This window comes from Ursus maritimus, unplaced genomic scaffold (genome assembly GCF_017311325.1).
Source record: "Ursus maritimus isolate PB19 unplaced genomic scaffold, ASM1731132v1 scaffold_2, whole genome shotgun sequence".
NCBI lineage: Eukaryota > Metazoa > Chordata > Mammalia > Carnivora > Ursidae > Ursus > Ursus maritimus.
Window position 1 is genome coordinate 18057515 of NW_024424452.1, and position 23463 is coordinate 18080977.

At 55.3% G+C, this 23463-nt stretch overlaps 1 protein-coding gene across 1 annotated transcript in view; it reads right to left on the reverse strand.

Moving 5' to 3' along the window:
* Window positions 1–23463, reverse strand: part of KATNIP (katanin interacting protein) — a 185711-nt gene that overhangs the window by 7158 nt on the left and 155090 nt on the right. Inside the window, exons 18-26 of the mRNA XM_040635174.1 lie at window positions 22673–22878; window positions 20422–20500; window positions 14397–14574; window positions 9810–9975; window positions 6752–6909; window positions 5218–5282; window positions 3923–4033; window positions 2175–2314; window positions 407–508 (exon numbers count right to left, since the gene is read on the reverse strand). Coding sequence (XP_040491108.1) covers window positions 407–508; window positions 2175–2314; window positions 3923–4033; window positions 5218–5282; window positions 6752–6909; window positions 9810–9975; window positions 14397–14574; window positions 20422–20500; window positions 22673–22878 — 1205 coding nt within the window. The remainder of the gene's footprint in view (window positions 1–406; window positions 509–2174; window positions 2315–3922; window positions 4034–5217; window positions 5283–6751; window positions 6910–9809; window positions 9976–14396; window positions 14575–20421; window positions 20501–22672; window positions 22879–23463) is intronic.

Consider the following 23463-nt stretch of genomic DNA (forward strand, 5'->3'; position numbering starts at 1 on the left):
GCCGCGGCCTTGGGCCAAGCGAGTTACTGCCCTGAGCCTGGCCGGCTAGCCCGGCCTGCATGAGGGTCTCAGGCCCTCCCGACCATCGTCGACCATCGGGGAAGGATTGGCCCCCAGGCCCCCGGTCTCCGTGCCCCAGGATCGCCTCCCTGAGGGAAGAACTCCCGAGACCCATGTGATTCGGAAAGAAAAGCCACTTTCTGGTTTTCAGGGTGATGATTCAGATCACGGGGGGCAGGTTTCGGAATCACGGGGGGTGCCGAATTTCCCTGCCTCGGGGACGCAGGCACTTGTGTCTAAGGTGGCACCAGAGAGAAGTAAATCAAACCGTGACAAGTGTAACTGCTGGCAGCCTGATTACCAATGAGCATAATTCTCGCGGGAAGCCCAGCTGGTAAGTACTCACGCCGAACTCTTTCACCCCGCGATGGGGCGTCTTTGCGTAATTCCACAGTTTGATCATAGACACGGTAGTGGGCAGATCGAAAATCACATAAACCCGGTTCACCTGTCAGAGACGAGCACTCATTCAAACAGGCCTGTTTGGAAACAGAGGCGCCGGGCGGGGCGGGGGCAGGGGCGAGCCCCAGCGCGTGGGGTTCCCGCTGCCGTCCGTCTCCTAGAAGCCCATCTTGAGTCCGGTCACGTGCAGCTGCGTTGGCAGCAAACCGCGGACTGGCTCTGGGAGGGCCTGTTGTCTTGAGCCCAGCGTGGCCCTCATTTAAATACCCGCAGAGAACTGGGTGCGCCTGTCCCTCTCCCCCAGGTCCAGCCAGACACACAGCGCGGGGCTTCCCTGGGGCCAAAGGGGCAGGCCACCGGCTGCAGAGTCAGGGAGCACTGTTCCCCCCACCCCCGGGCGCTGAGCACCGCCTTGACCCCGATCTGTCCTTTCTCCAGTCGTAAATGAGAAGCACAGCAGACAGGCCCCGAAGGCGCTGCTGGGTAATTTCCAGCCTGTGTCTTTGAACCTCTGCAGGGGGAGCGGGGAGCGGGTTGCCCAGCTCAGTGGCAGAATCAGCTAGTAAAGTCAAACCTGGTGGCCTCCCCTCATGCCCCCCCAACAAAGACTCTTCCACATTAGGGGACCCCTTGCAAGACAGAATAAAGCAATGAGCATTCAGCGTCAGCCCCAGGCCGCAGGCTCAGCTCTGCCCCCAGCCCCGGGTCTCAGCCGGCGGCCCCCCCCATGAAGGCCTCGGAGGCTGTCGGGGGTTGCAGGGGTGGGGTACTGCTAGGGGAGGGTCAGCCTTCCGGCTGTGCTGTGGAAATAGTAACGGTCCTCAAGCTCGGCTGCCCATGGGGCTCAGGCAGATACAAGCGTTTGGGTCCAGCTGGGAGACGGGCGGCTGCAGAAAGCGACTTGCACCGAAAGAGGCTGATGAACACCTGCTGGCCAAGCTCAAGATGGCAGCGGGCAGGTGGGGCCCGGTCTCGGGGCTGAGAGACCCCGTGTTTCTCCTTTGCAGGGGTGGGGCTGGCGCTCAGGGGCACGGATGGACACTCGGGGTTCAGGGGGGGAGACGCTGCGGAAAAATAGCTGCTGATGCTGCTCTGTGTTTTGAGAGGAAAACACACCTCCTTGTCCTCCTGCCCAGTCACACGGAGGGAAAGGGGACACTTCGGCGGTCGCACGCATGCGCTGGGCCAGCTGCACTCCTCCACCCAGGTGTCTGGCTGGCGCAGGGCTAGAACCACCTGTCGCCACCCAGCCTGTCTCCTCTCTCTCGATCAACATCGCCAGGCCCTGGGGGCACGATGGCCCACCCCTACATCCCTAAGTGACAAGCAGGAGGGTCTGAGATCTGGGAAACCGAGTCAGCTGAAGAGCTGACAGGCAGATCTGGGGCCAGAGAGAGCGCCGGGTTGGGTCCCTCCCCGGTGACCTCAAGGAGCAGGCGGCACAGGGGACGTGGTCACCCCCGGGGACCGACGGGTGCCTGCCGCAGGGGGGCTCCAGAGTCCCATGTGGGGCCTTGTCTCTCCAGGGCCCCTTGCAGTAACCACCCCAAGTGCAAAGGGAATGAACTGTGGGCCCCAACGGGTGCCCGGCAGACGTGTCAGCGAAGACCTGCGCCTTCCTGATGGCCTGCGGGCATTTTGATTCCTTAACTTGGCCTGGAGGAAAGCCATGTCACCAAGACCAAGGACACAGAGTCCCCCCGCGAACCCACCAGGCCGGGCAGGATGGGGGCCAGCCACATGTGCCTGCCGTCGCTCGTGTCATTCACTTGATCGATGAGCTTGTCAGGGGTCCGCACGTCCCCGCACACGCCCTCCAGGGAGTTCACGCTGTCGGGGAAGGCGGCGATATCTGGGGAGCCTCTAAGCGCTATAACCCACGCAGCGTGCTCGGCGCCGTGCGCCAGCCTCCTCGCGCTCACGGCGTGGCTCAGGGGACGCGCGGCTGGCGGGCAGAAGGGCCGTCTGCTGCTCGGGGCAGCCGGCAAAGGGACGGCCAAATGAGACATTCTGGGGAAAACGAGCACCGAGGCCGGTGGGGGTGTGTGGCGGGGTGGCCAACGTCAGGGACAGGGGAGGCGGCCAGGCAGACAGCCGGCTGGAAAAACAGCAGTCTCATGGGACTGCTGGAGGCAGGAACAAAATGTGTGGCTGGCACTCTGGGGAGTGGAGGGCAAACTTCGAAGGTGGTTGTTGTTGTTGTTGTTGTTTTGGCAAAGGGGCTGAGGGATGGTTGGATATGGCCTTGGCATGGGGGACCAGCCTGAGACGGGACGCCCTGGGGGAGCCTGACCCGGCGATGGCTACTTGAGGGCTGGACATTATCGCGGATCTGGACCAACCAGTTCCAGCTCCGGCTGTGCCTGCCGACCTATGAGGTCTGGGGCAAGTCACAGAGCATCTCGGGACCTGCTTCCTCATCTGTAAAATGGGTATAAAAACCTCCACGTCCCAGAATGGATGGGAGCAGGCTCAGTAAAATCGAACGAGCCTTCTACCTCCCAAGAAGTCACTAATAACCACCGAAACCACCAGGAATCATTTACCCCAGGCCAGGAGGATGGTGTCCCCTGGGGCAGGCAGAAAAGGAACCAACTGGAACCCAGGGACCACAGGGCAAGGGTCAGCAGTTGGAGCATGGTCTCCAGAGCCAGACTCCCAGCCCCACACTCACATGCTGTGTGACCTTGGGCAAGTTACTTAACCTCTCTGTCTCAGTTCCTCATGTGTAAAATGGGGATAATAGCACTCACTTCACAAGATGGTTATGAGGGCCAAGGAGGTACCATGGGACAAGCCCTCACAGAGCGAGCCCTCAGTAAATACTGGCGATTTGTTTTGGGGGCCTGTTAGGAGACAGTAAGGACATGTCTGGGGAAAAGGGCAGTGGCTACTCAGGTCCAGCCATCATCGCCGTGACTACTGCTAATTTCTCAAGAGTAGTTGAAGATGGAGATTTTCACGTGAAACCCCCTGATTTTTAAAAAAAATATCAGCGACTAATCCAAAATATTTAAAAACTCAGTGGGGCTAGCAGTTTGCAAGTTCTGGTGTGAGCATTCCATGAACAAAGGGGTTCACGGTCAATAACTTCAGGACACACTGGGTTGAATACAGTGCCATAGGCGGCTCTCTCTGCAGGCCTTGCCAGAGCCTTTAGAACTCCCAAGTCCTTGTGGTTCTCCAGGAGGGGGTGCAGCTGGTACCCTCCCCCAAATCTCCGGGCCACAGGCCTATCTGTCTTGGGGGATTCCTGCTATGGATGCCTTGGCAAGGGTGGCTGGAAGCTGTTCCCTGCTCTGCCCACCACCCCAAGGGTCAGCATCTGACCCTCAGCAGAGCCCACTGGCATTTTTAGTCCTGGGGTCTGGCTCCTACAGGGACATTTCCTCTCCTCCCCCTCGACCCTCCCATGCTCCCTTCCATCGCGGGGGAGTCCCCTTCAGCCTCGAAAGGATACTGTTTTCCGACAGAGGGATCTTTTCTCCCCGCTCGTCATAGAGCTCCAGGCCCGTGAGACCGATGTAATAGGGGTCGCCCCAGCTGGTCAGGAGCTGCAACTGGAAAATGACTAGGAGATGTTATTAAGGAAAAACAGGCTTAATTTTCTGAGAACAAAGCAAAACAGTGACAAAGATAGTTTAGGGCTACACTTTGGGGGGCTTCTATAGATGAATAAAAGGGAAAAAATCATTTTTTTTCTATGAGACTGAAGCCCATCAAAATATACTTGAATTTAAACTGCGTATGTGTGTGTTTCAAGAATTAAAAACTGTCCCCCAAGCCGGGGAGACAGGAGGACAAGAGGGAGCTGGCAGGACGAGAACCATTTGGGCCACAAACTCATTGTGTGCTGGCACTGACCGAAGTGACCGGGACTCAAACTGTCCCCTGCCTCAGTTTCCCTGGTTGTAAAATGACAAGAACGAAGTGCCCGTTCCCTCCTCCTCCGTCCATTTCAAGTGTGCAGGGTCCGGGGGGTGTTAAGGGGGGAAATACATGAGCTTTGGAGCCCCGGGAGGGATGGGTCGTGGCCACGTGAGCCGCCACTGCTGACTGCGTCCCACAGTCCTCAGCTCTGTCCCCCACCAGCTCCCAGCATTCCAGGGCCTGGCAGGGCAGGAGAGGCAGTTTCTGGGCAATATCATAGCCACGGGCAGTCCATCCAGAACAGGCTGAGAGAGCCAGGCTGCTCGTGTTCACTCACCTGCCCGGCCCCTTCCCAGCTCTGTGGCCCTGGGCAGGTCCTTAGCCTCTCTTGGCCTCCGTGTTCTCAGCTGTGAAATGGGAATGCTCGCAGCACCACCAACCCAGGCTGTGGTAAGCACTGAGTTAATAACCCGCTGTGACAGGGCCAGGCCCAGGGAAGGATCCAGCAAACTGGGGCTATCCTTACTTTATAATGTTCACCTCCTTCCTGACTGGTTCCAAGGACAGCCCCCAGTTCAGGCCCTGGGGAGAGTTCCAGCTTCTCTGGACCCTCCTGGCTGGAGTCCTAGGTGCTGCCTCCTGAAAACTCAGCCGGCCAGCGGGCGGGGTCTGTAACTGTCGCTGCCCCCGCCCCCAGCAGCACGCAGTGAGCCCCAGGCCCCAGAAGCCTCCCATCCTCCCCTGGGTTTCCCCGTGTGGCGCCCCAGCTCCTCGGCCGTGGCCTGCCTGGAACCCCAACACTGCCACGAGGACCGAGCCCTCTCCTGGGGTTCCAGGCGTGGCCCCTGAGGGCCTGAGATGCGCACACAGGTGGGAGGAGGATACAGCCGCAAGGCATCGGGGGCGCCTCGTAGTCCATGGTCGCCCGCTCCAGGCTTTGCGTGTCGAGCCTAAAAAGACACAAAACAGCACCAGGAAGCAGAAGATCGCAATGACCCTGACGGCTGGTCAGTTATGCCCCAGGCGGCAGACTTCAAAGACGTGGCCGGGTGGGAGCGGGTCCCCGGCAGCGGGGACGGACCAATGAAGTGTGTGCCCGCTGCGAAGTCCCGTCCCACCGCGGGAGACTCGGGCGCCTCGGGCTCGTCTATGTGGACTCTTCTTGCCTCAAAACAACCCCGGGAGGTGGGTACCGATATAGCCTGGGCTTTGCGGGTGAGGAAATGAGCGCAGAGAAGCGCAGTCATTTGCTGAAGGCCACACAGCTGGCAGGGGGCAGAACTGGGATGTGATCTGAGGCTCTGGGTTCTGGGAGTCCGCTCTTAACCACCCGGCATTCCTGCCCTCTCATGAACAAGGCAGGTCCGCGCTGTGCCGACAGCTGAGCGAGATCCATGCCGGAGTGATGGAAGGGAGGGAGGCAGCCACATAAAGAATCAGAACTGAACCTTCCAAGCAGAGGAGCGGCCAGAGCAAAGGCCCTGTGGTGGGAAAGCACCCGAGGGGCTGGAGTGTGAGGCAGGATGGGAGGTGGGCAGGGAGAGGAGGCTGGAAGGTGGGTGTACCCTGTGGGCTTTCGCTTTGTGATCCTGAGCAAGTGGCTTCAACAGCGGGGGCCTCAATGCTCACATCTGTAAAATGGGCGCAATAGCCCCTTCTTCAAAGGGTGGCTGGAAGGATTCCCTGAAGGATGAATACAAAGCATCCGAACAGATCTGGCCGTTGGGAGGAAGGGTTCTCTTCCCCTGCACACTCCTCCCCTGGGGACCTCTCCCCCTGGTCCATGGACCAGTACCCACCAAGCCTTAGGGGTTTTCTTCAATTTCAAGGGCAATGTTATAATTAAGTGGCTGTTCCCAATGACCAGCCCAAGAAGTGATCCAAGCCACACAGTGGAGGGAAACTCATTTTGTTTTGTGAGCTTGGCCTCTGGCGATTGGACATGGGGGGTGTTTAAATGAGTAACTGAGCATGGCATTTACAAATTGTTATAAACTTAATGCAGCTAAGACGGGGCCAAGAAATACCAGCGCACCCATGAAATGTGAGGCTCTCATTTCCTCTTTGAATCTTTCTAAACCAGCAACCCGGGAACAAGAGAGAGAAGGCCCTTCCCCGAACTGGCCGGCAGGCATTTCTGGAACGGAGGCAGGCTGGAGCCTCTTTTCCCAGCAGGCAGTGCAACGAAGCATTGAAGCAGCTCAAACGCTCCAGACTGTGGGAACCCAAACGTCCCGAGACAAGGTGGGCACATCCCACAGGCTTCCGCGGAGCTCGGCAGAGCTTTAGAAAGCCGCCGAGTTGAAAAGCGAGGCGTTTGATCATCATTTCAAAACCTTTAGGTAGCGACTTCAGAGCGACGGTGAAGCCAGCGGCTGGAGGACGGGGAGGGGACATTCCCGGGGCTGCTCGCGCTCACCTCCGGGCCGGCTGGGGCAGCTGGCGAGACTGGAGGTGGTCCACAAAGAGAATTTCTTGAGCGAAATCAAAGTGGCAGTTGCCCGGCCCCTTCCGGATGAGGAAGCCCTCTGGAGGGGAGACACACAGGCCGTCCAGGGAGATGTGGACGATTTTGGCCTAGCAAACAAAAGGAGAAATGCGTCTGAAGAAAGGGAGCCAGCAGCGTGCAGGCGGGCGGCGTGCGCCAACGGGGCTGGCCCTGATGCTGGCCGTGGCCGAGCGGGACGGGGTGCCCTCACGGAGTCCCCAGGCTGAGACGTCGCTCGGTCTGGCTTTTCTCGCAGACCAGGACCACCTGGCCAGGTCCCCTTTCTGGTGCCATCTGAACTCCGTGCCAGGCGCTGTGCTGCACGCTGGGTGGATAGCAGGGGACCAGGCAGGTGCGGCCCCTGCCATGGTGGCCCCCAAGTTTCAGGGCTGGCACCTGACTTAGCCCGGTGCCCTCCCCAGCCCCCATCTGACCGGCCACAGTAGCCTGAGGTGGTACAACGCGGTAAGCGCCTTTCTGATCTTCCTCCTCACAGCCCGAGCTCGTCCTTATAGGACAGGTCATCCCTAGCAGTGTCCTTGGTGGTGTCTGGGTCTCCCTCCGCGGCAGAGACCCTGGCCAGGCCATCTCAATCTGCCCCAGGGCCTGGTGCATCGTGGGCGCTTACCAAGAGCTTGCCGAATGGGTTCGGTTTGGGCCAACATGTTCCCCTGGCTTGGGACAGATTTCACCAGCCAGAGGCCAGGATCTACCAGTAAATCTCAAAGCCTGAACAGCAGGGTCTGGAGTGGCTCAGCTCTGCTTCCCTTGGGCAGGGGGGTGGTGGGTGAGCAGAGAGGGGCAGTAGGCCAGCACTCTCTCTCTGACTACGCATTTTGGAATTGGGACTCCCGAAATCTTCTTGGTAGATTTTCACCTCTGGGAGACGCAGAGGGGCTCCCTCCACGCAGAGAGGGCCCTGCCCGGGGTCCCACTGGTAACTAACGTGCCTCCGTGACCCTTTGCTCTTTCAGCATTTCGGGAGCCCCCTCGTGGCAGCCGGTCACAGGGCACATAAGCCTGAAAACTGTAGGGTAAATGGCTTCAGGCATGGCTGGATATGGGGACCCAAAGGCTGTCCCTATATCTCCTCACTTGGCTTTGCTCAAGGCGGATTCACACCCTGGCCCAAGGGCTGAACCTGGACGAACAGAACTGTCACCCACTGGTCATACAACCGGACCAGGGACGTGGAACCGGACCAGTACAATCAGCCTGACCCCGGCGGTTCTGCTGGCTCGCCTCGAAAGAGGAGGTCCTTCTTCAGCTGGGCTGGAGCTAGCTGGAAGCTGGCTGCAGAGCAGAGGCCCAGGAAGGCCCCCAACCAGGGCTACCCCGTCCTCTGGGAAGTGCCCCTCACTTCCCAGGCCTCTGGTTAGTCCCTTGGACAGAGCTTCTATTATCACCCATCTTACAGCCACAGAAACTGGGAGTTCAGAGACGCTAAGCAATTTGCCCAAGGACACACTGCAGGAATCTGAAGGCCACTCCAGCGAGTAGGGCCCGGCTCTAAACACTCGCCAGGGGCCCGTCACCAGGGCGCCCAGAGGGCCTTGGGGGACACAGGCACCCGAGGCATTCTCCTGGGGGAGGTGCAGAGATTACATCACCTGCAGTCTGGGATCCCCCCTCCCAGGCTCTGCCCATCTCCCCACCTCCTTCATCCCACAGTGGCCACTTGTCACCTGCGCCGACGCGGATGGCGGCGGCCAGGCCTGGGAGGCAGGGGCTCTGGGTCCAACATTTCCAGGCAGCCAATCCAGGTCACGGAGCCTTCGCTGGAAGGACTGATTCGCTCAGGGAATGTAAATGCCCCGAGGCAGGAGTTGAGCCGGAGGAATGTTTTCTTAACACCAATATATCTGCCTTTTTAAATGAACTGAGAGCAGACTCGAGGAGACGCCCGCGCAGCCCGGGAGGGTCTGTATGGTCCTGGGGGCTATCGCTCAAGAAGGTGAGTGCCCGGGGGCTGCTGACTCCACACAGGCAAGCCCCCACAGTTCTGCAGGCCCCACGCGGCCCACGGGAGAAACTCTGTGGCACCTGCGTGGCGGAGAGCCACACCCGGGGCTCCCGGGACCCAAGGCCGAGGCCTGGCTTTGTCTACGTCCGTGTGGCAGAGGCTGACGACCACCTTCCCAAGGCGGTATCATCCTCTTCCTCCTCCCTTTACAGATGGGGAAACGGAGGCCCGGGGAAAGCAGGCCACTCGCCAAAGGTCATACAGCTGGTGGGGGTTGGAGCGGGGATTCAGACCAGGGCCTTGTGACTTGAGGGCCCTAAAGGCATTGCTATATCTTAGTTGACATTATCACCATCACTTCTGTGTTGTGGGGGGAGGGGACGAACCTATCATAGTCCGTAGTCACATGACGACACAAGAGCCCATGCAAAGGGCACTTCTGTTCTTCTCTTTCCACGGTGCAGCAGAGGCCCGGCTTTGTCACACCCAGCAGTGGAAGGACATACATAGAATTGGAGTGTGAGCGCCAAGCCCAGCAGATGACCACTGGGGCTCTCGCTGTGTGACCTCGGGACGAGTGAATGCACTGTTCTGAACCCCAGTTTTTAATACCCTGAAAGATGGGGGTAATAACACCTGTCTCCCAGAGGCTGGGGTGAGGGTCCCCTGAAATGAATGGGTGCAGAGCCCACAGCTCAGGGCCTGGCCCCCAAAGCGCTCAATGAACAACAAGGTCCCAATCTACCACTACGGTTGGGGGCTGGGCCTCCTGAGGACCCCCGAACCCCAACCCCCAGAAGAAACAAAGCGCTTCTGTGTCCGAAGTCTGCCCTGGGCTCTTCAGCCCACATTTGCTGTTTGCAGTAGAAGCAAACAGCAGTGTGCTCTCTCCCTGGCTGTAACCCCCCAGCTCCATTTGGAAAGTTCTGGAAGATTTATGCTCCTCTCTGGCAGCCACGCCAGCCATTCATCAAGGCGCCGTTTCCCTGACAGTGGACTGAGCGCGGCTGCTATTCCCCAGCTTACCCCGCGATAGGTGTCCTCGGGAGATTTATTGTAGTTCCAGAAGCGCAGGCCTGCGATGCTTTCGGCTTTGTCGAAGCGGATCGTGACCATGTGGTCCAGGCCAGGCGAGAAAGGGATCAGCCACATGTGCTCATCCTCCATGGTGATGTTGGCTCCATCGACTAACCTGCAAATAGTGGGGAGGGAGCGGTGAGGTGGGGCTTGGCCACGACCTGTGGGAGAAATCAGAGCAGGGGGTCTACACCCCATTATGGCCCCCGGCACCCTGCCTGGCGCGGGCCTGGACGCACTGGGCTTGTTAAAGGGAGGTGGGACTCATTACAACCACTGTGAGGGGCCACGTCTCATCTGTAAAATCAGACAAAATAAAGAAACTGGAAAATATAACAGTCTGTGCTGTTAAAGGTGCAGCGAAGCGATCAAAAGGTTTAAAATAACGGGGGGACATGTGTCACCTTTCAGGACCCTTTAACCCGGGGATCCCATTTCTGGAATTGTTTTCCTCTAGGGAAAATTTGTTCAACCTGTGGGAAAGGCTATCTGCATGAGGACATTCATTACAGTGTTGTTTATTTATATCAGCAAAAAAGGGGAAAAAACCCAACAACCAAAAAAACCCAAGTGTCTCAAAATACAAAGGGCCAAGTAAATCTGTACAGTTGTTAGTACGATAATCGTGAGGATGACGCAGTGACATGGAAAACTATTTTAATACTGGAAGATGAGGACAGGGGCCAGGAGAGCCTATGCAGAAGAGAAAAACACATTTGTGTCAGAGGTGATGGGAGGTGGATGCTTTTCTCCACTTTCCAAACTTTCTACAAAATGCTGTATTGGCTCTATGGTACATTTTGAAAGAATTCGATTCCTTCTTTCTGGTGCCTGGTGACAGAGATGCTAAGGCACTAGGGTGAACTTGGCAGCTCTTGGTGTGGGGAAAACACAAGAAGGGGGAGGTGTGTCCGTGGGAGCTGGTCTGGCTCATCACCATGCAGCCTGGATAGCCCAGGGAAGCCCCCTGCCCTTAGGGGTTCTCGGCTGGTGTTCTGAATGAACTCGTCACCTCGCCTGCATTGCATTCCTATCCTGGCCAGTTTCTGGTTCTCCTGCTCCAAACGTCCTGCCTCATCCTTCTCAACTTGGCCTGTGTTTATCACAAAGACCATCCTGCCACTGACTCCCCTGGACTGCCCAGCCTACAGGAACAGGGGCCCAGCTCTCAGCCTCTTGGGTAACCCTCCCCTCCACCTCCTGATTTCCTGGTGACTTTGAGGCTGCTGAGCTAGGAGAAATTCCTAGATTTAAAAATAAACTTTATTTTTTCCTTTTACATCTTAAAGTTCTGGATTTGGAATAAATCTTACAATCTAAGTGTTCATCCAAGGAGGTAATGTTTCTTTTTTTCTCTAAAAGGCTGTTATTAAATTGATGGATGGTGTGTCTTACAATTGCTGGCATCTTAAAACTGAGGAAATTCAGCAATTTAAAACGGAGGTGTTTGTGGAATTAGGTTGACTACAGAACCTTCCATTTCCTTCTAAAAGCAATTACTTCTGTGTCCTAGACATGGGGCTGCCTCCATAGAAAACTGCTACCCGATTCTGAAAGTAGGGAGAGTTGTTGAAGAGTTTATAGTTGATGGTGAAGGGATGTCCCTACGGACACCCTGAAGAATATCTACATGATATTTCCCAGCTCTGTCCACAGAAAAGCCTAGAAACTGTGACCAACCCAGTAGCAATGAGCATCTCTAGTGGCTAGATTATGGTCTCTAAATACCATCTCCCACTAGAAGGAATCAAGGCTTCTTGGGAAAAATGGCTGATTCCACATCTGGGACAAGAAATATGCAAGGGAAGCCTGGAATATCTTGTGACATCAGAAAGCAGGAGAGCTGTCCCACACTACCATTTTAAAAAAGGATCCAGGGGGGCGCCTGGATGGCGCAGTCGTTAAGCGTCTGCCTTCGGTTCAGGGCGTGATCCCAGCGTTCTGGGATCCAGCCCCACATCAGGCTCCTCCGCTGGGAGCCTGCTTCTTCCTCTCCCACTCCCCCTGCTTGTGTTCCCTCTCTCGCTGGCTGTCTCTGTCAAATAAATAAATAAAATCTTAAAAAAAAAAAAAAGGATCCAGGAGCTGTCAGTATCTAAGAGCATCAATAAGATAAAAACCGCAATATATTGAAACCCTTCAAAGAGTCTGTTTGAAACCATGATTTAGGATAGTCAAACACAAACGTTTTAATGTTAGAGAAACAATTTTTTATTTTCCAAACTGAAAAATAAAGGAAAAGAACCAAGCATTCAGGGGCGCCTGGGTAGCGCAGTCGTTAAGCGTCTGCCTTCGGCTCAGGGTGTGATCCCGGCGTTCCGGGATCGAGTCCCACATCGGGCTCCTCCGCTGGGAGCCTGCTTCTTCCTCTCCCACTCCCCCTGCTGTGTTCCCTCTCTCACTGGCTGTCTCTCTGTCAAATAAATAAATAAAATCTTAAAAAAAAAAAAAAGAACCGAGCATTCAGACTACCTTTCCTATTTGCATTGTATCACAGAGTAACCAAATAATTGAAGAAAAATTTCTCTTTATTGATGAAAAAAGAATGATGGGATCAGTGCATCACCATCTTGCAAGCAAGCAGCTCTAGCCACTGAGCACTGACGGCCAACGTCACAAAAAGCTTCACCACCAGACACTCTACACGTCCTGAAGGGAATTCACAGTGACATCCACACCCCCAGGTCATGTCCAACCTCAGTCTGATCAGGCATCTAGACGCAATGAACAATTTACAAGACATACAGGGGCCTGAGGAACAGGTTAAACAATACCATGGAGATGCAACTCTATACAGCAAACAAGTCTTTCTTCAACAGATAATTTGTTAAGAAAAAAATGAAAAAGGATGGAAGGGAATCTAGAGATTATAAGAAGCTTAAGAGACATATCAAAGAATCACAACATATGGACCTTATGTGGACCTCAAACTAACCAATCACAACGTATGGACTTTATCTGGATCTCAATTCAAGAAACAAACTTAAAAAAGGAAGGTGAGAAGACTTTCAGGGAAATAGGAACATGCTGGATGTCTACTAATTTAGGGAATCACCGTTAATTTTTTGGGGTGTAACAACAGTACTGAGATTATGTTCTTTTTAAAGTCCTTACTGTTTAGAGCTACATATGGAAGTGTTCAGAGATGGAATGCTATCAGGCCTGGGGGTTGCTGTGATCCCGTAACCCGGGCAGAGGGGTTTGGTAAGTGGGTGGGTGTGGATGAACAAGTAGGGCCGGCCGTGTGCTGATCACTTTTGCAGTGGGAGCTGGGTCCACAGACTCCAAGCCTGAGTATGTGCGTGATGTGCCAAGATGCGGAGTGCTGAGTGGTTCATGAGCAGACACGGACAGCAGGCGTGAGGGCCACGGTTAAGGGGCCCCTGATGGGAAAGCAGGGAGGAGTCTACCATTGACCGCAGGTGCTCTGGGCCGGGCATGGGGTGCAGATGTGGTGTGGCGATCCCCTCCCCGCCCTCCAGCCAGGGGATTTATTGTCCCCCTTCTACTGATAAGGCAAGTGAGGCAGGGGGAGACAGTGGAGGTCAGTGGTTAGGTGCATGGCTGTTGGTCTCCCATGGACCTCTGTTCAGATGACTCTTAGTCTGGGTGACTTCTGGCCAGTTTTTAATCTTTCCGTAGCTCAGTTTCATTTGTAAAGTGGGGGCCTCTTAGGACCATTTGAGGCATAAATGGACGAGTATCTGTAACCTGCTTAGTGGAGCCCCAGAGTCTGGCATTTATTTGGGGCTCCAGGAATAGCCGCTATAATTTTATTATCATTCCTATTGTAATTGGAGAGGTTAAGAGACTTACTAGCTGGTAAGGGGCAGAGCCAGGATTGGAACTCTCATCCCTCTGACCCCTCCAGCAGAGCCCTCCAGGCAGAGTCCAGGCCCGGCAGCTGTCCTGAGCAGGGGGCCAGCACCCGTCTGTGGTGACGGGAGCGTGGACTGATGCTATTATCCCAGGCTTGCCCTCTTCTTGACTGGCCCCAGTCTGGGCTGATGAAATCAGACAAAAGCGGAGAGGAAAGCGCCCACAGAGGACTGCGGAGACTTGGACTTCCGGAGCCATCCCCTCCCACCATGAGCAATGGCAAGCTTTGGGTTCCTCGTGTTCAGAGGCAGAGACGGCACAGCGAAGGACTGCCAAGCTCTCGCCGGTGTTCCGGGCCCCATGCTGAGCGTGCTGGAGATCACACAAAGCACGACTGTGTCTGGGAGCAGGAGAACCCTGCCCACTGCTTCCGGCCCTGTGGCCCTGGAAGGGGGTCATCTCCCTTTCCCAAGCCTTGGTTTCCCTTGAGTCTAAAATAGGAAGACCACAGACCCCATGGGGTGGCTGTGGAAGGTGGAACAGGGAACACGACTTGATGTTTGAATCTGGAGTCAAAGATGAAGAGCAGGTCCCCGAGCCCCCGCTCTGCATCTGAGCCTGAGTGACCCCGCCTCTCGGGCTGAACGTGTTCCGTTGCTCGTGGTGGGAGGGGATGGCTCTGGGAATCCGTGCAGGCGGCTTCTCACAGACACTTACTTGTCCAGGGTCCGGGAGTCATCGGTGTACTCAGGGAGGTCATTTAGGTCTCTGGGGGAGGCCGAGATCTGGTGCAGGCTGACGGGCAGTGCCTGGCCGTCCTTGCCCACCACTTCCAGGCCCGTGAGCCCCAGGTAGTGCGGGTCCCCCCAGGAGGCGGTGAAATTCAGCTGGAGGCCTGTAACAGGAGGAAGAGTGGCCCATGAACACCAGAGGTTCCGGACAAGGGCCCACAACGGAGACGGGAAAAGGAGCGACCTTGAGCCTCTACCAACTTGAAAACCCAACTCAGATGAAAGCGTCTTCAGAGCAGGCTCTCTACCTCTTCTTTTAGTGACCCTCGGGCCTGGGACACTGCTGATGTTCTAGAAATGTCTGCAGGATGAATGGACCAGTATTGTTTAAACCTGCACATGGGGGGCACCTGGGTGGCTCAGTCGATTGTCTGTCTTCGGCTCAGGTCATGATCGCAGGGTCCTAGGATAGAGTCCCATGTCGGGCTCCCTGCTCAGTGGGGAGTCTGCTGCTCCCTCTCCCTCTCCCCCTGGTCATTCTTTCTCTGTCTCTCACTCCCTCTCTTTCAGATAAATAAATAAAATCTTTAAAACCCACACACAGCCCTGGATCCTTTCTCCTGTATCCATCATGTTGCCCCCCCTCCCTGGCCCATGCTGAACACCCTGGCGTGGCTTCCCATGCTGCTTGGCCAACAGGCCTTGTCCGTCTGGCTTCTACCTACTTGTCTAACCTCATATTATACCTTGTCTTATACCAGGGAGCGTGGCTCTGCCCAGTCTTTCAGTCATTCTTATTTCCATCCCTCTCTCCTGGCACAGGGCCTTTGCCCGTGCTGTTCTCTCTGGAACTCACATGGCCTCGTTGTGCTCACCCTTCAGATCCCAACTCACTTCCCTAGGGAAGCCCTTCCGACTTCTCTGAGCGCATCAAACCTCCATCCACAGCCTGCCGTGTCACCGTGAACTTCCACTTCCATGCCCTGGTCACCGCCGTGATCTTGTGACCATTTGGTACATAGCCATCTGCCCTGCCAGAGGTGAACTCCCTGAGGGCAGAAACCCCAACCGATCTGCTAGACCTTTGTGTCCCCAAAGCCTGGCACAGTGCCTGACACGTAGCAGGAGCGCGGTCCAGATGGAATGTTTAAATAAGCAACTGCATGCAAGCAGCTATGTCAATACAACACATAAGAAATGGACATTTTATACAAATTGGGCACTATCGCGAGACTTCCTGGGATCCAGGGTAAGCAAGTGTTTTACTGATACCCCCATGTTTCTGCCCCTGCCTCACTCCTGCTCCATGGGAGACCATCTGGAAGTGACCCTCCGTGGTCCTGGGGCAATATGGCCCAGGCGAATCATCCATTTGCCCAGAGAGCTCAAACTGAATGAAGCCCTTGGTCAGGTCCTATCAGATATCTGGCTAGAACTTCTCTTTCCTTACTGGTCTCCCGTTAGAGCAGAACCAAGCCCAGTGACTCTCTACCCTGTAAGAATCTGGAGCCTCTTTTAGCACCCTTTGGGGGGGCTGCTATTCAGAAGATTCACACCCTTTGCAACTTTCAGGATGTCATGTGGTCCCACCTAATTGAGCTCAGGTGTGGAGGCAGAAGCCCAATGAGGCCAAGCCACCCAGTCTCCCTGGAGCTCGGCTTCCTCTCCTACACACCTGTCATTTCCAATATAGGTTTGGTAACTCAGCCACAGGTCCTTCTGCTCTCCATGGTGCTGAAGCAGCACGGAGAGCATCCTGGGGGCAGGTGGAAAAGACATGCGGCCAGCATGGTACTGGGCACATCCTAGCTCCTCACGGCACCAACGGCATGCAAAATGGCCACACGTTCTTTGCAACGTGACTTTGCAGCTTCTCCCATCCAGAAGCGGGGGTCCATTTCTCCACTCCCGGAATCTGGGGCACGTGATGTGCTTTGGCCAATGGGAGAGACGCAGAGCTGGTGCGCGCAGAGGATGGAAAGCGCACTTGGGAGTCCTGCCGTGTGAAGGAGCCGGGCGCACCCGGTCTCCCTGTCACTCCGGCCAATAGCCTCCCAACTGCTGGACATGGGAGAGGAGACATCCAAGGTCATTTGGCCGTCAGCCCATCTGCCAGCTGACCGGACCCGTGAGCAGACCCAGGAGAGGCCGTCGAGCCAGTGATTATGAGCTGATCATGGATTAAACAGTGGTTGTGCGAAAGCCACTCAGGTCTGGGTTGGTTTGGTTTGCGGCAAAAGCTGATCGATACACTCCTTTTCATCCTGAGTCTCTGTTCAAATGTCATCTCCTCAGAGAGGCCTTCCCTGACCGCGCTCAAATGGCAACACCCCCTGCTGCCTCCCCGCTTTATTTTTCGTCACAGCACTTGTCACTACCCAACAACGTATTTTCCATTCCTTTGCTTGTGTGTTTTCTCGTCTTTCCCACTAAGTTGGAAGCTCCCTGAGGGGAGGAGTTCTGTTGACTCTGTGCACTGTTGGACCCCCAGAGCCTAGAACAGTGTCTGGAAAACAGATGGTCAATAAAAGTTTTTTTTCCCTTTTAAATAAATGATGGATTGAAAAGTAGGTATTCAGTAGATAAACACAGGTAAATGAATTAAAGTAAAATCACTGAGTTTCCCCAAATTCATAGTTAATGGTAAACAAATCAGAGGTCAACACATTGCAAAATCTCTGGGGAAGCTTCCATTAGAGTGAAGACAATCAGCCCATAACAGACAGACAGATAGGACAGTTCCATAGAACAATGAATGCCATGACAACAAGAAGGCGTGGGTAGGGAGTGACTGAGTGGAGTAGCCGGGGTCAGGGAGGGAACTCTCTGAGGTGGTGGCACCCGAGCTGAGACCCGAGTGATGCGTAGGAGGCCGCCATTCCTCAACATTCCTGGAAGAACATTCTAGGCTGAGAGGACAGCAAGGGCACAGGCTCTGGGATGGGAAAAAATCTGACCTGTGGTTAGAACCAAGTCATCAAGGGGAGCAGTGAGGGGAAATGAGGTGCAAAGCATTGGGCAGGGTCTAGATCAGGCCATGGAGTCTGGATTTTCTTCTCTCTGCGGTGGGGTGTCACTGGAGGGTTAGACTTTGAAGCAGGGGGCTGACTCGATCCCCTCTGCATCTTGGGAAGTGTACTCGGGTTGGGGGTTGGGCTCTCCAGGGAGACCAGGCTGTTGTGATACCAACTGCGCTGGACAAGGGGTGGTCCTCCTGGAAACGGGGAGAAGCAGACAGACTCAGGATCTGTTTTGGAGACAGCACAGTCAGAATGCTCAGCGGCTTGTGCAGAAGTGAGGGAAAGAGATGACGTTGTTGACCCAAGCGACAGAGTGGCTGTGGGTACTGACCCCGAGGGGCAGAGTGCATGGAGGTGAGGGAGGGAGTGGATCTGGATGAGGGGATCACTGTGAGGGAGAAATGCCACCTCCCCCAGGGAAAACAGGAGGCAGCCCCCCGGCAGCCCCCCAGCCTCTCCCCAGCCGCCCCTCTGCTGGCCTGGCATGCCGAGCTGCAAGGACATCTAATTTGGGGTTGCTCCAAAAGTGCCTGCTCTCCTGTTTGAGCTAATATTCACGTTCCATATTCATTTTCCTCTGGTGTATCAATTAGTATTTATATAAATGGAAATTAATTTTGTTATTTCTCTCCCACGTTTCAACTCTCTCAGCTACTTTCCTATTCATCACTGCTGATATTTGCAAAACGCCCAAAATTAGTGTCATCTGCAAATTAGCAAGTCACATATCCCCTTTCAAAACATTAATAGGATTGGCCATATTTACCAACCCTGGCGCATCCCCCCGGGTCACGTTATCAAAGTGCTCTCCATTTGCACAGGCTGGTGAAGTGGGTTTAGAATTTTAGACAGTGGGGGGAGAACAAAAAGGCTCAGAGGAGAGCGATTCAGAAATCACACGCCTCCAAAAGTGCAGAGGATGCTTGGTCAGGACGTTCTTCTTCCTACTGAGTAGAGAAGCAGACATCGCATGTTCCCTACAGCAGAAAGGGCTCTGAGCTCTGCTCTGGGCAACACTCCCGAAGGTACTAGAATACATTTCTGAGAAAGGTCAGAAGCTGGTTCAGCAGGAAGGACATTTACAGACAGCATCTTTGGGGAAATCATCAGATGAAGGGGACAGTGGCTGCTTCGAGGCCAACCTTCCTTCCTTTCCTGGCTGTGGCACTCCCACCTCCACCAGAGCATGACTGGGTGGTTGACCCCTCGCCTGGGGCTCCAGGGATGGGCTCTGACCCAGGCCTGGCCAATCCGTGCTTAGTATCTCACACTCCCGCCCTCCCCGCCATGGTGAGCCACAGTGATTGGTTTGTGGATAGGCAAGTGACCCAAGCCAGGCAGGGGAGACCTGATTTTGGGCCGACTGTTGGCCTCAATGGGAACAGAAGCTCTCGCATGTACCGGGGTACCAACGGGAGAAAAGGCAAGAGAGAGTGACAGGGCAGAGGGTGGGAGGGAGATACCAAGGCTTGATGACGTCATTTGCACCCCTGGATCCGGCTGTATGGACCGAATAAGAACTGAGTGTTGGGGAGATAAGGCAGGGGTAGCCTCCACTTGGTGCCCGCACGGGAGACGAAACCAAGCCCCAAACCAGGCTCTCGTCTGCACTAGGCTGGTTCCAGAAATTCTCTGTTGTCTCCGAGTAATTGAGAGAAACTGAGAGAGTGTTCTGGAATGTAAGGAGCTGTGAGGATTCAAAGCAAGGCACCTTCCCCTCTTCTAAGAGGGGATTTGTCTTTGTGCTGTGAGGAGGGGAGAGATGGTTCTTGCTGGGCACATGGGCAGGCTTCCCGGGGAGGACGGGGGTGACAGCAGGGCCTCAAGAAGGGGGTGCAGAGGATGCTGTGGGGTCTCACTCCCACCCCTGGGACCGAAGGGCTCATTCTTCCAGTGGAGGGGAGTGCTGAGGGCTGATGTCTCACAGCTGAGTCCACCCACGTGCACTGCCCTTGGCCTTGCCCCTCCCTAGGGGCAGCCCACATCCCGAAACGGGTAGATACAGGCGTATAAGCGCCTGGGCCCCTCACTCAACTCAGGACCTCTCCCCGGGCCTTTGCAGCTCCAGAGGCCTTGAGGTGACCGAACAAGGCCCAATTCCTCCCTCTGACCCTCCCCCTTGCTGCCCTCCCTCAAGAGCACGCCCCGGGGAACTCTAGCTGCTGTGACTGTCAAGAGCTGGCTGACAGCCTCCTTAACAGGGAAGGGGAGGGCGATCAGTCAACCAGGACCTCGGGCCTGAAGATGCCCCAGGACACAGGGCAGTGCTGGCGGGCGGTGCACAGAGTGAGGGAGGACCTGGCTGGAAGGGTCAGCAGGGAAAAGAAGAGGGAACAGACTCAGTGAAGCCCAGATGGGATCTGCTCAGAGGCCACAAACTGGCAGCCGGCTGGCTGAACACACATGTGTTTTGTTTGGCTCATATGGTGTTTTAAAATATTATAAAATTAGTCACCAACACTTAAAAATTTGGAGATTTCACATAAATACCCAGATTTCTGTCTTCTCAGAAGACCCAGCACCCTGGGCTAGGATTCCTGCCGCCCCCGCCCCACCTGGAACAGGGAAGAGGCATGTTTTCTTTGTGTACGCGTAGGTGTTTGAAGGGCAGCCCAAATCACGGGACTGGCAGATGCCTTGGGTCTCTTCTCTTATGTCTGCTTGTCCTCTGCTTTCTGGGCTCTAACTACAGCCGCCCAGGTCACGGCACAACTAACACATAAGGTGACTGCATACCAAACATGAAAGTGTCCTTCTGGAAAAGCCTACTGCAGGGAGGTATCCCTCCTCCAAAGTGATGGCGGACCAGCTGGGGCCAGTGAGCCTAGGCCAGGCTGTGTCAGCCCCCACTCGTCCTGCAGTGTGGCATCTGTGTGCAAGGTACAACCTGCCTGGCTGTCCGAGGAATCTCTGCCCCTGGTGGCCATGACTCCCCCCTGGCCCCTGATAGTCCTCCTGCCACCGGACACTCTCCCAAGACAGGATACTCACAGATCCCGTGGTAGATGCCCGGCTCTGGCGTAGTTACTTCGGGGGCAGGGGGACTGGATGGCAGCTCTCGCCCGGGGACCTGTGCACGGGTTGGAGGAGAAGCAGAGGGAAAGGAGGTGATTTTAGTGATACTCGCACAGCTGGTTGGCCATTCTCCCAGATGCTATATGCACCCCGAGCCCCAGGGAACCCCTCGTGTCTTTTTGTGCATTTTCTGCCACTGTGGAAGCTCTGTCACTGGTAACATGGCCAGACCCAGAAACCCTTGTGTGTCTGTGTCCCCGCCAGCAGCTCTTACTGGTAGGGGAGGAGTTGGACACCACCAGCTAAGGTGATCAGGATTTTCTGGAACAGGGAAGGACCCAACAGATGTTTACCTAAGGAGCTGGAGGAAGGAGGGAGGGAGAAGGGTCAGGAGGGAGGGATGGAGGGACGGAGGGGGGAAAATTCAACTGCAGAGAGTGGCTCTCAACCCGAGGCCTGGGCATCTGCATTTTTAAAGCTCGTCAGGTGATCGGCATGGGAGGCCGGGATAAAGCAGCCCTGGTCTGGAGGCGGTTGGAGTGGGCAACCGCACCCCACTGTATACATTTTGCTCCTTAGACGTCTACGCTGTAAGTTAGGGCAAAAGGGCCTTTACGACATTGCAGACAAGGAAGCTAAGATGCAAAAGGAAGGGAAGCTGGTTGCCTGGACGTGAGAGTTTCGGTGGGGATGGTGTTTCAGTCCCAGGAACAACGGTGCCCTCGGCCCAGCCCCTAGACACAGCCTCCTGAGGCCCTTTCTTGCCTGGCTGTGGGTGGAGAGTGAGGAAGGTGGCCTGCCAGGGGTATTCACGATGCCGAGCAGCCTTGGGTCACCAGGGAAGGCCGCTGCCCTGACACCCATGTGCCTTCTCTTGCCTTCCCTGGCTCCCTGCCCTCCCGGAGCCTCCTGGGACGCTCCCTGGTGGGTGCGCTGACCTGGATACCCAGACAGGTGGGGTGCAGCTCCAGCCCTGTCGCTTTCTAGGGGTGAGCCACTGGCTTCCCAGAACTTGGGTTCCTCGTCTCGGAGACAGAGAGAAGGATTCCTCCCTGTCCTTCACAGGCTGGATATGATCAGAGAGCCTTAGAGGCATTTGGAAAGTGCTGGGCACATAAAAGGCTTCAAGGTCAGCTTCCGACTGGAGACCCAGGGATCAGATCCAGACCACAGACCTGCTGTGGCTCACAGAAGGTTTGAAAGCATTTCCACTTGGTTGCCAACAGTTTTTAATTGGGACGTTTTCCATAAAAACCCAGATTTCTGGCTTCTCTTGAGAAAAATCAGGAGAATATCAAGATGAACTACCAACTCCTATCTGTCCTGAGAAGCAGGGGGCTCTGCACCCCTCAGTCTTGCATGACACTCTGCCTGGCCCCTGTGGGTTTTTTACCCCCCGGTGAACACCGTGGGATCTGCACACCATAGCCCCATGACCTTGCTGGGCCCCGCCTCCTGTCCTTTGGTTTCCAGCTGTCCCCACTCCCCTCCTCCACCCTCTGTAGCCAGCTTCTCTTTCTCCTTGGGGCGTCAAGAACCCTGGGGGCCCTGGGTCTCCCAATTCCTGGTCCTTCACTTGGACCGGCCCTTCCCTCGAGGGTGGTCTTTCATTTCTTAAAAAATTGCTTTATCAAGTTAAAAACACAGATCTTGGAGACATGCATGCAAGTTCTAGCCTGGTTACTCTCCTGCTGTGTGTCCTTGGGCAAGTCACTTAACCTGTCTGAGCCTTGGTTTCCTACGTGGGGATATGATGATCTCTACCTGCAAGGGTGGGTCACGTGGTAACACGGTGCTGGTGGATTGCCACACGTGTGCAGGAACGGATGGCTGAGACGATCATTACTTTAATTCTCAGCCTGCCTATTAAAAGCATTTCTAGTCCTTTCCATCAAAAACAACAGTGAGTGATCAAAACACAACCCAAAGCAAAGACCCCCCCGAGACTGCCAACCCCTAAATCACAGAGACAACGCAGAACTGATTTCTCCTAGCTTTGATTAAAATTTGAATACTTTCTTCACTTTGCTTAAAAAAAAAATAAAAAAATAAAACATAATTAGAGAATGAAATATGACACAGAGGACCAAAAAATGAAGTAGAAAAATGGGAAATGTCAACACAGTAGCACCAACAGCTTAAAGGCTATCCATCTTTATTCCTCCTGCTCCACTCGGAGCCAGGAGGAGAAATCTCTCCAGGGGGCTCCCCTCCCCGCCAGTCCTACCCGGTCCTCAGCCCAGGGGCCGGCCTGGGTGTAGGGCCTGTCCTCCCCATCGCTGCCGGCGGTGCTCGGCCTCCTTCGCGTCTCCTCGTTCTGCAGGGTGTAGGGGCTCTCCACGTCCACGTCAAAGGTCTCATCAGAGCAGAATATGGCCTCCAAAATGTCATCGTCAGTCGTGAATAAGATGGTGTCTCCAAAGTGCTCTGGGGCTGGGTGGGATACCACGGAGACAGGAAGTGTCAGCTGGCTCCAAACCCCCATGGCGTGGAGAGCAGGAACCCAGACCCATCCACCTCTGTGCTATAAAACCCCCACCCACCAACAGCTCCTGATTTGTGTTAGGAAGCCTTCCTTGTGATTACTCACACATTTGCAAATGAAATTCACATGGCCCGGGAGCCACTTAGACCTAACGAAGGGATCTAACCTAATGACAGTCATCGCGATCCGTCAGGAAACGAACCGCTTCTTAGGTGTGGGGGAGGTACCTTAGCAGATGCTGTTGGGGCCTCACCCAGGGGCCTGCTGACCCCTTTTTGGGGGCTGGAGGCTTGCCTGGAAGGGCGTGGGAGTTACACCCCCAACCCGGGGAGCCCTGCTGCTCTGCCTTGAGGCAGGACGGATCCCGCAATTTCTCCTCCAGACCCCTTGCGGATCAGGCTGAGACTCGGCCTCCCCCAACCGCTATCCTTGCCTGGCGTCTCCCCATTCCTATCCTGTCTCCCTCCTTGCACCACAGGTTCTCCTGGGAGCGCCCCCTCAATAGCTCACTCGCAGAAGAATTCCCCCTTCTC